The sequence below is a fragment of the Mytilus californianus genome, unplaced genomic scaffold (genome assembly GCF_021869535.1).
Source record: "Mytilus californianus isolate M0D057914Y unplaced genomic scaffold, xbMytCali1.0.p SCAF_15, whole genome shotgun sequence".
NCBI classification, from domain to species: domain Eukaryota; kingdom Metazoa; phylum Mollusca; class Bivalvia; order Mytilida; family Mytilidae; genus Mytilus; species Mytilus californianus.
Genome location: NW_026262637.1, coordinates 5,760,033 through 5,777,269, shown reverse-complemented (window position 1 = coordinate 5,777,269; position 17,237 = coordinate 5,760,033). Strand labels below are relative to the sequence as shown.

General features: G+C 32.6%; 1 protein-coding gene across 2 annotated transcripts in view; it reads left to right on the top strand.

Annotated features, from left to right (window-relative positions):
* Positions 1-16,847, top strand: part of LOC127725256 (activating signal cointegrator 1 complex subunit 3-like) — a 245,930-nt gene extending 229,083 nt beyond the window's left edge. The window contains exons 39-45 of one of the 2 annotated variants that reach the window (XM_052232125.1): positions 1,299-1,401; positions 1,484-1,555; positions 2,194-2,345; positions 2,985-3,138; positions 7,578-7,692; positions 8,262-8,353; positions 14,569-16,847. In XM_052232125.1, the coding sequence (XP_052088085.1) occupies positions 1,299-1,401; positions 1,484-1,555; positions 2,194-2,345; positions 2,985-3,138; positions 7,578-7,692; positions 8,262-8,353; positions 14,569-14,892 (1,012 nt within the window). In that variant the 3' untranslated portion in view covers positions 14,893-16,847. The other variant, XM_052232124.1, reaches the window with a different exon arrangement.
* Positions 16,848-17,237: the final 390 nt, after the last annotated feature.

Below are 17,237 nucleotides of genomic sequence, written 5' to 3'. Positions count from 1 at the left end.
TGGAATTTTGTCACTGTCTGATAAGGATTGAGAGTATACTTTGTACAAAGTTGCATGGAACTTCTCCTGTAAATCCACCTTGAAACATAAAATAAAGTGATTATTATTATACATGTAGTATAATTAATGAGAGAATTTTAGTCCAGCAGTATGAGTTTTCTCCACCCATTTCTCTTATACTTCAATACAGGATGACTTCATATTTGGTCAACAACTCAACAGTGATGAGTTTTAACCTTGTGTGCTTTCAAGGTCTTTAAGACATGTACTTTCTGTTTTCCAATACTTTGAATGACAATTGGGGTGTGCTAAACAGGGCATCTCATGAAGTTTTTATTATACGACTGCAAAAAATTTTGCAGTCGTATATTGGTATCATGTCGTCGTCGTCCGAAGACATTTAGTTTCCAGACAATAACTTTAGTATTAGTAAATAGAAATCTATGAAATTTAAACATACGGTTTATAACCACAAAAGTAAGGTTGGGATTGATTTTGGGGGTTATGGTCCCAACAGTTTAGGAATTAGGGGCCAAAATAAGCATTTTTCTAGTTTCATGACAATAACTTGTGGAACAGTATATGGATCTCTCTGAAATTATACCACAAGTTTCCATACCACGAAGGGATGGTTAGGATTGGCTTTGGGGGGTTATGGCTCAAACCGTTTAGGAATTAGGGGCAAAAAAGTGAGAAAAAGCAAGGGTGTCCTGGTTAATGGACAATTACTTAAGTACAAATTACAGTGTAGGGAGGTAATTCAAACACAACTTTGAATTACCTCCCTTACACTGCTTTTATAAATTATGTAAGGAAAATTTTGTATTGTCTTGAGGTGATTAGCTGTCAATTCATTTTTAGAAGTTGCTATTTTAATAATTTTAAAAATGCTGATTAAGGTAAATTAATTTTAGCTATGATTTTGTATGTCATTTTCTATGACTTTTATGATGTATTGAATTGAAATTATGACCATGACTGAGAGAAAGAATTTTATTTTTGGAAAAAGGGGGGGGGGGAGGTTAATTTTGGGGGTTGGGGGGGACAATTTTTTCTTCTGAAGATTTCAGAAATCAAAAAGAAAATCCTTTAAATTTTTCAGTTATTCTGTGTCAGAAACCTATTATGGGTCAAATATTGAATTACAATCCAAATTCAGACCTGTATCAAGCGCGAATATTGTGTCCATTTTTGCCCCAACTGTTCAGGGTTGGACCTCTGTGGTCGTATCCAGCTGTGCTCGGCAAAGCAATTTATTTCAATTGAATTTAATTGCTGTTTATATTTTATTTATTCAGTGAGCTTGCCAAGAAGTTACCAGTGGAAGTAAATCAGTACACTTATGACTCTGCTCATACAAAAGCCAATCTGTTGTTACAGGCCCATTTTGGACATGGCCAGGTTGGACTGCCATCTACAGATTATAATACTGACACAAAATCTGTTTTAGATCAGGCCATTAGAATACTACAGGTAAGGACAGGTTGGACTGCCGTCTACAGATTACAATACTGACACCAAATCTGTTTTAGATCAGGCCATTAGAATACTACAGGTAAGGCCAGGTTGGACTGCCATCTACAGATTACAATACTGACACAAAATCTGTTTAGGATCAGGCCATAAGAATATTATAGGTATGGAAAGGTTGGACTGGTCTTCATGAATAATTACAAAACTTAAGCATTTTTTAATGGAAAAAATGAAAAATTTAAAGGAAATTCTCATTTTGTGTTTTATATGGCATGCAAATTTACAAAAAATAAAAAGAATATATAATACCATTTTTAATCAATTATTCAACCTTAGTTTAGAGGAAGAAAATATTAGAATTAGCTGAGGTGTTATGACACAGTTCATTTGTGAATAGATTCAAATTTTAGTTTAAGAAAAGACTGTTGACTCAGAAAATTACAATGGGATAGGTTTTGCAGTTATATAAAGTCACATTGCAAATTAGATAGCACAATTTGTATGCAGATTTTCCTGACATTGTGATAATTAATTTCTTATTCTTGTCAGTTGTTGAATGATTACAACAATAAATGCATGCCTAAATTTCTAAATTTACATTATTTGATTTTTTGTACAAATTTGACCACATATTGTTTTCATATATATGGTTCTTCTATGTGATGCGTTATAAAAATATGAAAATAAAATAAACAGTTCACATGATAAATTTATTTGTAGGCAATGTTAGATGTATCAGCTGACGAAGGCTGGTTAGTGACATCATTACGGATAATGCAGATGGTACAAATGGTTGTACAAGGTCTCTGGTGTCATGACAATAATCTTCTGACTTTACCACACATGATGCCGTATCATCTTGCTTGTCTGAGGTAGGTAGCCATAGCAACAATCTTCTGACATTGTCTCAAATGCTCATTTTCAAACTTGAAACAAATTATTCTAAACAATGCAACAAGTTCTTTCACAAAATAAGTTGTGGTAAATTATAAAAAAAACTCAATCTGACACAAAACAAGTTGTTCAATCTCAAATGTAGAAAAAACTCAATTTGACACAAAACAAGTTGTTCAATCTCAAATGTAGAGAAAAACTCAATCCGACACAAAACAAGTTGTTCAATCTCAAATGTAGAGAAAAAAAACCAATCCAACACAAAACAAGTTGTTCAATCTCAAATGTAGAAAAAACTCAATTTGACACAAAACAAGTTGTTCAATCTCAAATGTAGAAAAAACTCGATCCGACACAAAACAAGTTGTTCAATCTCAAATGTAGAAAAAACTCAGTCCGACACAAAACAAGTTGTTCCAGCTCAAATGTAGAAAACACTCAATCCGACACAAAACAAGTTGTTCCAGCTCAAATGTAGAAAAAACTCAATCTGACACAAAACAAATTGTTCAATCTCAAATGAACAAAAAACTCAATCCGACACAAAACAAGCTGTTCAATTTCAAAACAAATTTGATTGGACATGTTCAAGAGAATGTTTCTAATTATAATTCTAGACCATGGAAAGGACATGGAGCTAAGAAGAAAGGATACCCTGACATTAAGAGTCCTATAGAAACTCTGCCACAATTAATGGCTGTATGTGATGGAAGGTTTGAGGCACTTAATGCTATGTTAGGTGAAGAAATGGAGAGAGGACATTTGGAACAGGTATGAACTAATAAACTCTGCCTCGATTAATTTCTGTATGTGATGGAAAGTTTGGGGCACTTAATGCATGTTAGGTGAAGAAATGGAGAGAGAACATTAGGAACAGGTATGAACTAATAAACTCTGCCTCGATTAATTTCTGTATGTGATGGAAAGTTTGGGGCACTTAATGCCATGTTGGGTGAAGAAATGGAGAGAGGACATTAGGAACAGGTATGAACTAATAAACTCTGCCTCGATTAATTTCTGTATGTGATGGAAAGTTTGGGGCACTTAATGCCATGTTGGGTGAAGAAATGGAGAGAAGACATTTAAAACAGGTAAGAATGAATAAACTCTGCCTCGATTAATGGCTGTATGTGATGGCAGGTTTGAGGCACTTAATGCCATGTTAGGTGAAGAAATGGACAGAGGACATTTAAAACAGGTAAGAATAAATAAACTCTGCCTCGATTAATGGCTGTATGTGATGGCAGGTTTGAGGCACTTAATGCCATGTTAGGGGAAGAAATGGACAGAGGATATTTGGAACAGGTATGAACTTATAAACTCTGCCTCTGTTAATGGCTGTATGTGATGAAAGGTTTGAGGCACTTAATGCTATGTTAGGTGAAGAAATGGAGAGAAGACATTTGGAAAAGGTATGAACTTATAAATTCTACCATGTATTTATTTTAAAATCTTTCAATTTAGCATAAAATGAATCATAGATTAACTATAGTATTTTGATATTTAGGGATAAATTACCAGAAACGATATCAGATTATATAAAAACTTGTCTCTTCATTCTGGGATCATAGATTTATTCTTATGAGGAAGCTCCAAGCATGCTCGGAGGATGCTCAGAGCTTTTTCAGTAGGCTCTTCTCAGCAGTTTATGTGACAATAATTATCATGATCCATTAAGATGTCAATCAAATCTATAGCACTTTTATAATAAGGAAAGTAGAGCATTATAGAGGAAGCTCCATTAACACCTGTGTAAACATCTGGTCTATTCAAACAAATCTTGCATTAATTTTACAAAACTATAAAATAAATGAGAAATTCTTCAATATTACTGTACAATGCTTGGTATCAAGTCTTCACAGAAAGAAAATGATTTCAAAACATTTTCTTAATAATTATCATTCTTTTTCAATACACATGATATAAAAAAACACTCAAATTTTATATTTGAAATATAAATATATTTTAAATGTATACTATTTAAAATGAAATATAAAAGTCATCAAAGACACAAACTATGGTTATTGATTTATAACCATACTACCAAAACATAGTACATTCAGTTTCATACGAAAAAGGGTTGATCTTTTTTTATATTCCATTTAATTTGACAGTTGTTTGAAATAAATCCTCCATTTCATTGCAGAAAAGTTTTTTTGAGACGCAAACATGTTGTTTCAAAGCAATAAAAATATATTATATTCTACAGGGAATAAAGGGGGAGAGAATTTGATTGGTTAACTTCTGGTGATGTTTACTTTCTTATATGCACTGAAAAGTTATGCTATATTTTCACTGTAGTACAGGACATTTATTTATGTTAAGTATTTCTTATTTAAAACATAGATAAATTCTGCACATTTTTTTTGAAATATAACAATCATGACAATTAAACAAAGACTTATAGGGGGAAAATAATTTTACTCATGCCAAGTATTTCTTTATTTAAAACAAAGCTAAATCTGCACAATTAAAAAAAAAATTCCAAGTAAAGAGAGACGTACTAGAGGGAAAACAATGGTGGTATTACCCCCTCAAACCAGGCATCCACTAATGAATTAAAACTTTTCTTAAAGTAGCCATAATTTTCTATAAAAGAACTTAGTTTGCTATTTAAAAAAACATATTACCATTGTTTAGTTAGTGGCATTACTTATTTAGGTGTAATACCACCAAATCATAGTACGTCACATCAGGTTGCATACGAAAATAGGTCGAAAAAAAAAAAACCCTTGAATTTGACAGTTGTAGATAATTGATCCTACATTTCATTGCAGTAAAACATTTCTGGGTCATAAACATATATCTTGGGTATTTCAAAGCACCATTTTTTTTTTATTTGGGGTTTCTATAGAATATTTTGGAAACTTGAGGTTACATGGTTACTAAAGCTTGTACACAGGTTAAAAAAGGGGGAAAATTTGATTGGTTAACTTCCAGTGATGGTTATTTTCTTATATGCAATGAAATGTTATGTGAAATTTTTTCTATAGTACTGGACAGGATCAAACTTTACTCATGCCAAGTATTTCTTTATTTGAAACAAAGATAAATTCTGCACAATTTTTTGAAAAGTGCAAATTTAACAAAGACTAATAGGGGAAAATCAATGGTGGTATTACACCTAATATGGGAAGCTGGATATGCACCTTTGACCTTGTGAGTACTCTCATGTGTTAAAATTTCTTGCTATTTAAGTGAAATATTACTAATAATGAAATATTCTGAGTGGATTGAGTCTCCAAAACACATTTTATGAGAAAATTTTCTTGAAATAGGACTTTACCACGAATATTAGTTGACAGAATAAGCCATACTTAGAGTTTTGGGGAGCTTTTTCTCCTTTTTTCTTATATTCTGCTATACTAGAAAATTTTTCCTAAGAAATACTTTAATAAATATATAGTTTTAAGTAAATGAAATTATTTTTGAAGCAGTAACAACAAATTATTCACCAAAAGAGAAGCTTTTTATGTCCCTCTCTGGAACGCGGCGTAAATTTAAGTTTTACGTAAGGACTTATGGAAACCTCCTTGGAGACAGTAAACTTTTATACGGATAGTTCATTCAGCTTGAATACTTCAATTAATCATTTATTATAACATTTCTATCATAAATGAGTGAAAGTTACCCCAAAATTTTTATTTATTGGCCTATAGAGTAGAAATTTTGAAGAAATGAGAGGTATAAATGGACCAAAAGAAACCTTATAAAGAAGACAAAGAGGTCCATTAGTAGTATTTATCATCCTAAAGTCATCTTTTGTATCATATTCAACTGTTTGTAGGCAGATGAGATAAATATTTGATCATTTATTGGTCCACACTATATTCTATCATGATGCGGCTTGGTTTGGATTTTTCGAAGAAATTTAGCTCGAATCGCTGTAGATGTCGTCTTACATTATACTAGATTTTTCTCAAACTATTGAACTGATTATGACAAAACTTGACAGGAATGCTTGAAATAACCAGTATTACAAAGGAAAAAAGTCACATTCAGTTTATTTAACAAAAAAGTCTTCTTTAGGTGTAATACCACCAAATCATAGTACGTCACATCAGGTTGCATACGAAAATAGGTCGAAAAAAAATATGCCCTTGAATTTGACAGTTGTAGATAATTGATCCTACATTTCATTGCAGTAAAACATTTCTGGGTCATAAACATATATCTTGGGTATTTCAAAGCACCATTTTTTTTTTATTTGGGGTTTCTATAGAATATTTTGGAAACTTGAGGTTACATGGTTACTAAAGCTTGTACACAGGTTAAAAAAGGGGGAAAATTTGATTGGTTAACTTCCAGTGATGGTTATTTTCTTATATGCAATGAAATGTTATGTGAAATTTTTTCTATAGTACTGGACAGGATCAAACTTTACTCATGCCAAGTATTTCTTTATTTGAAACAAAGATAAATTCTGCACAATTTTTTGAAAAGTGCAAATTTAACAAAGACTAATAGGGGAAAATCAATGGTGGTATTACACCTAAACAAGTAATTTTCAAAATTACCTATACAAGTTATGTTGAAAACAAGGCTGTTTCAAATATTACTTTTATATCATGAATAAGTAACTTATGTTAATATTATTTTTATAGGTGTTCATTCATACAGGTTTTACTAGCTTTAACAAATTTTCACAGACATCTGGTTATTTTCCCCATGAAATATACTGGTAAAGCTATTTAAATCCTCAACAAGCACTAATTGCTCGGAGCTTCCTCGTAAGAATAAATCTATGATCCCTTAAATAAATAAATAAATAAATAAATAAATAATAAATGAACAAGTGAAATCTAAAATATCGGTTAATATTGTTAGCAGCCATATTGAAAATTTCTTGTCAGAGTAAATTTGTTACAGGATCACCAAAACATAAAAATTTAAACTTTTATTGGGTTATCTTTGATGAGTTGCATTTTCCCAGAATGCATTAGACAAGTGACTACATCATATGTCAAACTCTAAATTGCCCTTATTCTAAACAAGTTTTTAATAGATTTAACAGAAACTTCCATACATCTACAATGTATGCTCATGTCCAGTTAATTGAAAATATTGTTTAGTATTAAATTGTGTGTTTTATATGATCCATGAAAACAACAAAAATTGGTATCTCAGAAAAAAATAACATTTACAATAAACTAAAGATTTACAGGTATGATTAAAGATTTCTAAGAAGTTTTTATAATTTAATTTTACAGATATACCAGACCGTTAGTAAACTTCCCCAGATCTGTGTAAAATTATCTTTAGAAGGTTGGTGGGAGGGAGGAACAGGTGAACAGGAAAAGCGATCTATACATACACCTTTACCAGGTAATAACAGTCGTAATGCATTAAGACACAGCACTACCAGGAAATATAACACTTAAATGGGGTTAGGATGATTTTATTGTGTATGGTTGATGGAGAAATTCAACAGGTTTTGGGAGGTTAATTTTGGGTGAAACAAACAGTAAAGGAAAGCTTTTAGAAAGATGGGTTAGGATGGCACTTTATTTTCACTTACCAGTTCAAGGTCATGTTTTACAACTTATATTGTATAAGGATGAAGTGTGGGAATTTGGGAGACAAGGAATGGGGGGAGGGGGTAAAAGTAATACACATACGTGTGTCATGTTATGGCTCAGATTTAAGACGGCAACACAACAACCCAATAAAACATGGAGACACACCAAGACAGCTAAACATCGGGGTCTTTATGACAGACGTGTCAAAATCACTTGTCGAGCAAACAAAATTCGTTTAGAGTCTTGACGAGTTTTTGATGAATCGATAAGAGACTGCCAACAATCTACCATATATCATTGGGCAAGACATGCTGAGATATAAAACCTATTCCAATCAAGTGAATGAAAATAAAAGTGATTTTTTTTTTAATACAGGTACTAAAATACAGGATGAGAATTGGATGGAGGTGCATGCTGACCAAGAATATGTTCTGAGAGTTGATATGGACAGAATAAATAAAATAAAGGTAATTATAACAGAAATAATCACTCTCACTAGCAGGTTGGTGAGACGAAATTGATATGGTCAGAATATATAATATAAAGGTCAACTTTTAACAGAATTATTAACCCTCACTAGCATGTAATGAATGATTGGTTAGACAAAGAACAAACATAGGTAAACATTGACCCTCACAAAAAAAAGTTAAATATAGAATTAGATTTTATAATCCTTAACAGCAAGTAGATAACCACAGAACAATTGTCATGACAATCATTAAAATGACACACTGTCAGGACATGTAATACTGGGCTATCTAGCATCCAGTTATTTCACTGTCAGATCATGTAATACTTGGCTATCTAGCATCCAGTTATTTCACTGTCAGGACATGTAATACTGGGCTATCTAGCATCCAATTATTTCACTGTCAGGACATGTAATACTGGGCTATCTAGCATCCAATTATTTCACTGTCAGGACATGTAATACTGGGCTATCTACCATCCAGTTATTTCACTGTCAGGACATGTAATACTGGGCTATCTATCATCCAGTTATCTAGCATCCAATTATTTCCCTGTCAGGACATGTAATACTTGGCTATCTAGCATCCAGTTATTTCACTGTCAGGACATGTAATACTGGGCTATCTAGCATCCAGTTATTTCACTGTCAGGACATGTAATACTGGGCTATCTAGCATCCAATTATTTCACTGTCAGGACATGTAATACTGGGCTATCTACCATCCAGTTATTTCACTGTCAGGACATGTAGTACTGGGCTATCTACCATCCAATTATTTCACTGTCAGGACATGTAGTACTGGGCTATCTAGCATCCAGTTATTTCACTGTCAGGACATGTAGTACTGGGCTATCTAGCATCCAATTATTTCACTGTCAGGACATGTAGTACTGGGCTATCTAGCATCCAGTTATTTCACTGTCAGGACATGTAATACTGGGCTATCTAGCATCCAATTATTTCACTGTCAGGACATGTAATACTGGGCTATCTACCATCCAGTTATTTCACTGTCAGGACATGTAATACTGGGCTATCTATCATCCAGTTATCTAGCATCCAATTATTTCCCTGTCAGGACATGTAATACTTGGCTATCTAGCATCCAGTTATTTCACTGTCAGGACATGTAATACTGGGCTATCTAGCATCCAGTTATTTCACTGTCAGGACATGTAATACTGGGCTATCTAGCATCCAATTATTTCACTGTCAGGACATGTAGTACTGGGCTATCTAGCATCCAGTTATTTCACTGTCAGGACATGTAGTACTGGGCTATCTAGCATCCAATTATTTCACTGTCAGGACATGTAGTACTGGGCTATCTAGCATTTAATTATTTCACTGTCAGGACATGTAATACTGGGCTATCTAGCATTTAATTATTTCCCTGTCAGGACATGTAATACTGGGCTATCTAGCATTTAATTATTTCACTGTCAGGACATGTAATACTGGGCTATCTAGCATTTAATTATTTCCCTGTCAGGACATGTAATACTGGGTTATCTAGCATCCAATTATTTCACTGTCAGGACATGTAATACTGGGCTATCTACCATCCAGTTATTTCACTGTCAGGACATGTAATACTGGGCTATCTAGCATCCAATTATTTCACTGTCAGGACATGTAATACTGGGCTATCTACCATCCAGTTATTTCACTGTCAGGACATGTAATTCTGGGTTATCTAGCATCCAATTATTTCACTGTCAGGACATGTAATACTGGGCTATCTAGCATTTAATTATTTCACTGTCAGGGCATGTAATACTGGGCTATCTAGCATTTAATTATTTTACTGTCAGGACATGTAATACTGGGCTTTCTAGCATCCAATTATTTCACTGTCAGGACATGTAATACTGGGCTATCTAACATCCAATTATTTCACTGTCAGGACATGTAATACTGGGCTATCTAACATCCAATTATTTCACTGTCAGGACATGTAATACTGGGCTATCTAACATCCAATTATTTCACTGTCAGGACATGTACTACTGGGCTATCTACCATCCAATTATTTCATTGATTAATTGTTGTTTGCTTAATGTATGTTGCTAATATTTCATGCATATTGAAGACAGTATTTTTAAAAGAAGATAATCTCCTAAAGTGTATTCCTAAATAAAGATATGATAAAACTGTTTTTATGCGACCGCAAAAATTAAAAATTTTTTGGTCGTATATTGGTATGACGTTGGCGTCGTCGTCGTCGTCGTCGTCGATGTCGTCGTCGTCGTCGTCGTCGTCTGGCGTCGTCCGGCGTCGTCCGAAGACACATTGGTTTTCGCACTCTAACTTTAGTTTAAGTGAATGGATCTCCATGAAATTTTACCATAAGGTTCTATACCACGAAAGGAAGGTTGGGATTGATTTTGGGGGTTATGGTACCAACAGTTAAGGAATTAGGGGCCAAAAAGGGGCCAAAAATAAGCATTTTTGTAACTTCCAGACAATAACTTGTGTGTAAGTGTATGGATCTCTCTGACATTGTACCACAAGGTTCCATATCACAAAGGGAAGGCTGTTATTGATTTTCGGGGTAATTGCCTCAAAATTTTAGGAATTAGGGGCCACAAAAGGGGCAAAAAACAAGCATTTTTCTAGTTTCATGACAATAACTTGTGTGTAAGTGTTTGGATATTTCTGAAATTGTACTACAAGGTTCCATATCACAAAGGGAAAGCTGGAATTGAGATTGGGGGTAATTGCCCGAAATGTTTAGGAATTGGGGGCCAAAAAGGGGCCAAAAATAAGCATTTTTCTAGTTTCCAGACAATAACTTGTGTTCAAGTGTATGGATCTCTCTGAAATTGTACTGCAAGGTACCATACCACAAAGGGAAGGCTGGGATTGAGTTTGGGGGTGATGAATCATAAGGGGGTTCAAAAAATTTTTTGGGGGGGGATTTTTTTTTTTTTTCTTTTTTTTTCTTTTTTTCCTTTTTTTTTCTTTTTAAATTTTCCATTTTAAGTTGGTTATTTCTGATTTATATTTAAAAGCAAATAATAATGATATGGTAGGAGATACACACCAAACAGAATGTGTAAATTATTATATAATAAGTATTGTGCAATAGCAAGAAATTTTCAATTGCACAGTATTGCACAATAGCAAGAAATGTTCAATTGCACAGTATTGCACAATAGCAAGAAATCTCCAATTGCACAGTATTGCGCAATAGCAAGAAATATCCAATAGCACACTATTGCGCAATAGCAAGAAATTGTCAATTGTACAGTATTGCGCAATAGCAAGAAATATTCAATTGCACAGTATTGTGCAAAAGTAGATACTTCGTATAAATTGCTTATTTCTTGATCAATTTCAATAGGGTTTTATTCTTGAATTCTTGGGGTTCTTTAATATGCTGAATCTAACCGTGTATTAAGTTTTTGGATTTTGGGCCCCGTTTTTAAATTGGTCCACATTGAGGTCCAAAGGGTCCAAAATTTAACTTTGTTTGATTTCATCAGAAATTGAATTATTGGGGTTCTTTGATATGCCGAATCTAACCGTGTATTTAGATTCTTAATTTTTGGTTCTGTTTTCAAATTGGTCTACATTAAGGTCCAAAGGGTCCAAAATTAAACTTTGTTTGATTTTAACTAAAATTGAATTCTTAGGGTTCTCTGATATGCTGAATCTAAACATGTATTTAGATTTTTGATTATGGGCCCAGTTTTCAAGTTGGTCCAAATCGGGGTCCAAAATTAAACTTTGTTTGATTTCAACAAAAATTGAATATATGGGGTTCTTTGATATGCTGAATCTAACCATGTATTTAGATTTTTGATTATGGGCCCAGTTTTCAAGTTGGTCCAAATCGGGGTCCAAAATTAAACTTTGTTTGATTTCAATAAAAATTGAATATATGGGGTTCTTTGATATGCTGAATCTAACCATGTATTTAGATTTTTGATTTTTGGGCCCTGTTATCAACTTTGTCCACATTGAGGTCAAAAGGGTCCAAAATTAAACTTTGTTTGATTTCAACAAAAATTGAATATATGGGGTTCTTTGATATGCTGAATCTAACCATGTATTTAGATTTTTGATTATGGGCCCAGTTTTCAAGTTGGTCCAAATCGGGGTCCAAAATTAAACTTTGTTTGATTTCAACAAAAATTGAATATATGGGGTTCTTTGATATGCTGAATCTAACCATGTATTTAGATTTTTGATTATGGGCCCAGTTTTCAAGTTGGTCCAAATCGGGGTCCAAAATTAAACTTTGTTTGATTTCAACAAAAATTGAATATATGGGGTTCTTTGATATGCTGAATCTAACCATGTATTTAGATTTTTGATTTTTGGGCCCCGTTATCAACTTTGTCCACATTGAGGTCAAAAGGGTCCAAAATTAAACTTTGTTTGATTTCAACAAAAATTGAATATATGGGGTTCTTTGATATGCTGAATCTAACCATGTATTTAGATTTTTGATTATGGGCCCAGTTTTCAAGTTGGTCCAAATCGGGGTCCAAAATTAAACTTTGTTTGATTTCAACAGAAATTGAATTATTGGGGTTCTTTGATATGCCGAATCTAACCGTGTATTTAGATTCTTAATTTTTGGTTCCGTTTTCAAATTGGTCTACATTAAGGTCCAAAGGGTCCAAAATTAAACTTTGTTTGATTTTAACAAAAATTGAATTCTTAGGGTTCTTTGAATGCTGAATCTAAACATGTATTTAGATTTTTGATTATGGGCCCAGTTTTCAAGTTGGTCCAAATCGGGGTCCAAAATTAAACTTTGTTTGATTTCAACAAAAATTGAATATATGGGGTTCTTTGATATGCTGAATCTAACCATGTATTTAGATTTTGGATATTGGACCATAATAGGTGAATGTCCAATTTAAAATTTTTAAGTTCTTAGACCACATTCATTCTGTGTCAGAAACCTATGCTGTGTCAAATATTTAATCACAATCCAAATTCAGAGCTGTATCAAGCTTGAATGTTGTGTCCATACTTGCCCCAACTGTTCAGGGTTCAACCTCTGCGGTCGTATCAAGCTGCGCCCTGCGGAGCATTTTATTAGAAGGTGTGATAAGGCCCTGTTTGTCCTAAACAATAGAATTATTACAAAATCTGTTGAAACATGAAGATCTTTCCTGTATAAAGAATATTCATTGAGATTTATTAGTCGAAAGCCAGCAAAAATTTTTTTTTCTACAAATTATGATAAAAATTACATTTTTTACACATAGTTGTGAGTTTGGAATAGAGTGCACATGCAAGTTCCACAAAATAAATTACATGACTGGTGTTGATCATACAGACACATCCAATTAAATTATTTAGTTGTTACTTGTATGTTTGCTTGTCCAAAAATTATCTGAAAATTTACCAAAGTCTGCTGATTTTTTTGTAATATCACAAAGAAAGGACATTTCAATGAGGTCACTACCATATTTATTTTATTTATTGTAATGTCATTGATTGTAAACTACCTGCTTCTTTTTTTTTTTTAATTAAAGATGAAAAGAGGCATAAATGTAAATGTTATTATTATAACTTAATTTTTTAGTGAACAATAAGCCATAATAAGGCCCTAATCTCTAATGATAACTTAGTTGCTTTTCCTCATGTCATGTCTGTTGTGTCACAAATTTCAGATCGAATTATCTATCTTTGTCTGTAATACTCACTTGATATATGAGATTTTGTTGATGTTTTAATCCACTTGTTAACCCATTCAAACATTAAAACATCCAAACTTGCATAAACAAATTTGCTGGATACAATGCAATGTTTAACTTTCAATTTCTACTGCAAAACAAAATCAATGCTATCTTTACCATCAGTGCTCTCAAGCACTTTGATTTGTGTATGGGGTTTCTGTCATACTGTGGTATACCCCATATTTCTTTTTATTCATATTAAAACAATCAAAAACAGTGTTAAAAAAAGAAAGAAAAAATACCATTTACTATCAATCTAATGGGTTGAATATTCAACAAAAAACAAAATTGGTCATACCATGTAAAACTATAGAAATATTTGTAAAATTAGGGAAAAAAATGAATCCTAGTGAAATTTGTTCTGATGCAAAAACAATGAGATACCCCAGTGTCAAGCACCCAAAATCCCCAAATGTCAAGCATACAAAATCCCCCATTTTCAATCACACAACAATCCCTCCTAGCATCAAGTATACGTAATATTTATTGAAACATGATCCCATTTCAGAAGCATGACAGTAAAGCCTTTGCACCACGATTTCCCAAACCAAAAGACGAAGGATGGTTCCTATTGGTGGGTGACATAGAAAACAAAGAAGTCGTAGCATTAAAACGTGTAGGCTACATCCGTGGTCGGTCCTCACAACAGATCGCTATAATCATGCCAGACAATGTAGGCCGTGTGATATACACTATATATATGATGAGTGACTCCTATCTAGGATTGGATCAACAATATGATATATGTTTAGATGTGATACCAGCTAGTATAGAATCCCAGGTTAATACAGAACTTATCGGGGAACTAGATTTTGGTGACCTGCAATTGTAACACACAATATTGTTGGTTTGAGTCCATGGTATAAAGATGATCTGGATCTTGGCAGAATTTTAAACAACTATCACATTGTGATGTTGAAAGAGGAAAATTTTTACTCTTATTTAATCTAGTCTCTTGATAAAGCAAGGTTGTATACATTTTTTCAATGTTATGTTGATAATAGTTTTCACTTAGTTATAAACATTTTAATGTCATATATAATGGTACAAGTCTGTCTTTTTCATTATCTGTTAACAGGATCTGTTTCATTGTATATTTAATTACAGCTTAATGTGTGATTCATTGCAGGATCATTTTAAAGTTACTTACTAATTTTTTGTTCAGAATTAACAGCTTTGATAGAAATTTATAAAAGATTGACCAAAATATTGTACAATAGAATATATTTGTTTGATGACAATAAACAAACCAAAGTTCCTTGTGATGACCATCACATACTAGCTAAGAAGGTTTATTAATAACACTCTATTTCTTTTTAAGAATTTGGTTTTGTATACAGTATAAGTTATAAGGATCATTTAAAGAGTATATGAAAAATTAATAGAAAAGTGTTCTAAAATAGGTCCATTTTAATTTTTTTGGAGCAAAGTTAAAGGTCAATAATAGATCATGTTAAATACAAATTGAATTATTTGTATCATGTTGTGTTTGTTATAATTATGTCAGGTGAGGGAAGTATAAGATTGACAGAAAGTACAACAAAAAACCCAACACCTTCCTTTCTCCATAGATTTGTCAAGGAAAATAAAAGATAGTATGTTATAACGTGTCTGTTGGAATACCAAGCCCACCTTCTCAAGTTTGATTTATTGAAGCTATCACCTGTTTGGATATTGACATCCTTATCTACCTTTCAAGGTAAATACACATGGTCATTCCAGTTGTTATCAAAAATCACTTTATATCTATAGCCTTCTATTTCAGTTTTATGAATTGAGGCAAAACATATCAAAGATAATAAAAAAATGTTCAATATTTAAGTGAATATGATATGACTGAAATTTTTGTGTGTCTAAATTTTGCTATAATTGTAGTAGTTATTTAACTGCAAAATTACTATAGGCAAACATATTGCCTATTTCATTGTTCATTGCATTGTACAACACAGGTTCATTTCTTCAACATTGATTGTTCCCAAGTTGAGACAAGGATTTGTATAGTAAGATACAAATCCTTGGTTGAGATACAAACCTAATACTTGGATGGAGAGTTGTCTCATTGGCACTCATACCACATCTTCTTATATCTATTTACACACAGTTCTAACTTATCTACATGTGTTTTTCAACATAGTAATATACATATTTGAAATTACTTTTTTGGCAATTCCAACCCATATCATATTTCCACTATCAGACATAATTATAGTCATATTCTAAAGCAATATGACATGTGATGCCATTTGTTATTGGATGACATCTGCTGTCAATTCCAGGACTAACAGATGGAATCATTGGCATTGAGCAAATTCAGACTTGAATCTTTACCGAAAGTTAAAATGTTTTATTATAAACATTTTTAAGTATTGCATTATAAAAGGAATAACAGTACTGTTTGAAGCTTCTGTTAGTTTGAGATTTGTTAATTCAATTGATGGTGTAAGCTCTCTAAATACAGTACTGGTATTCCTTAAATGTTAACTATAGTGCTATAAATGTTTTTCACTTCAACTGGTAAAACATGTAATGACATACTGCATTTAATTTGTAAAAATCAAATAGTCTCATGAAAGAAGACAGAGTTAGTTCCCCTTTGAAAGAATGATTGTTTTTACTGATATGCAAAATGAGAAAGTTTTATTGAGATTTGATTAATGCATTAAAACATGAAAATGTGAACTTGTTTTATAGTCTAATCAATAACAAGAAATAGTTTTGTATATTGACCAAAAAATCAAAATTGCAATGGCATTTAGATTTAGAGAAAATAAAAATTTGTGAATCCAGTGTCCTCTTCTCTATATCCTAAAATAAATTAAAAAGGAAAAACAATACACAAAAACTTTTGCAAATTGTGTGTATCTAAAGCTCTTTTCTGGATTTACCTTTATCAGGAATGCTCAGAACCAAAAAAGTGAAAGCCAAGGATGAACAAGTATTTCAGGAGCTATATAAACAACACTTACTGAAAACGAGTTAGCCAAACCATGCAAGGTTAACTTTTCATGAGGGAGTTGGGACTTTAGTTTCTGAATCTAATTATCTGATTGGTCAATCTTCAGCTATGACGTAAGCATGAAATTATATATAATACTTTAAGATGTGCTATATCAATGAGGAATTTAAACATGTTTAAATTGAAATGTGGTGTACATGGAAATAATGTTTTAAGGAAAA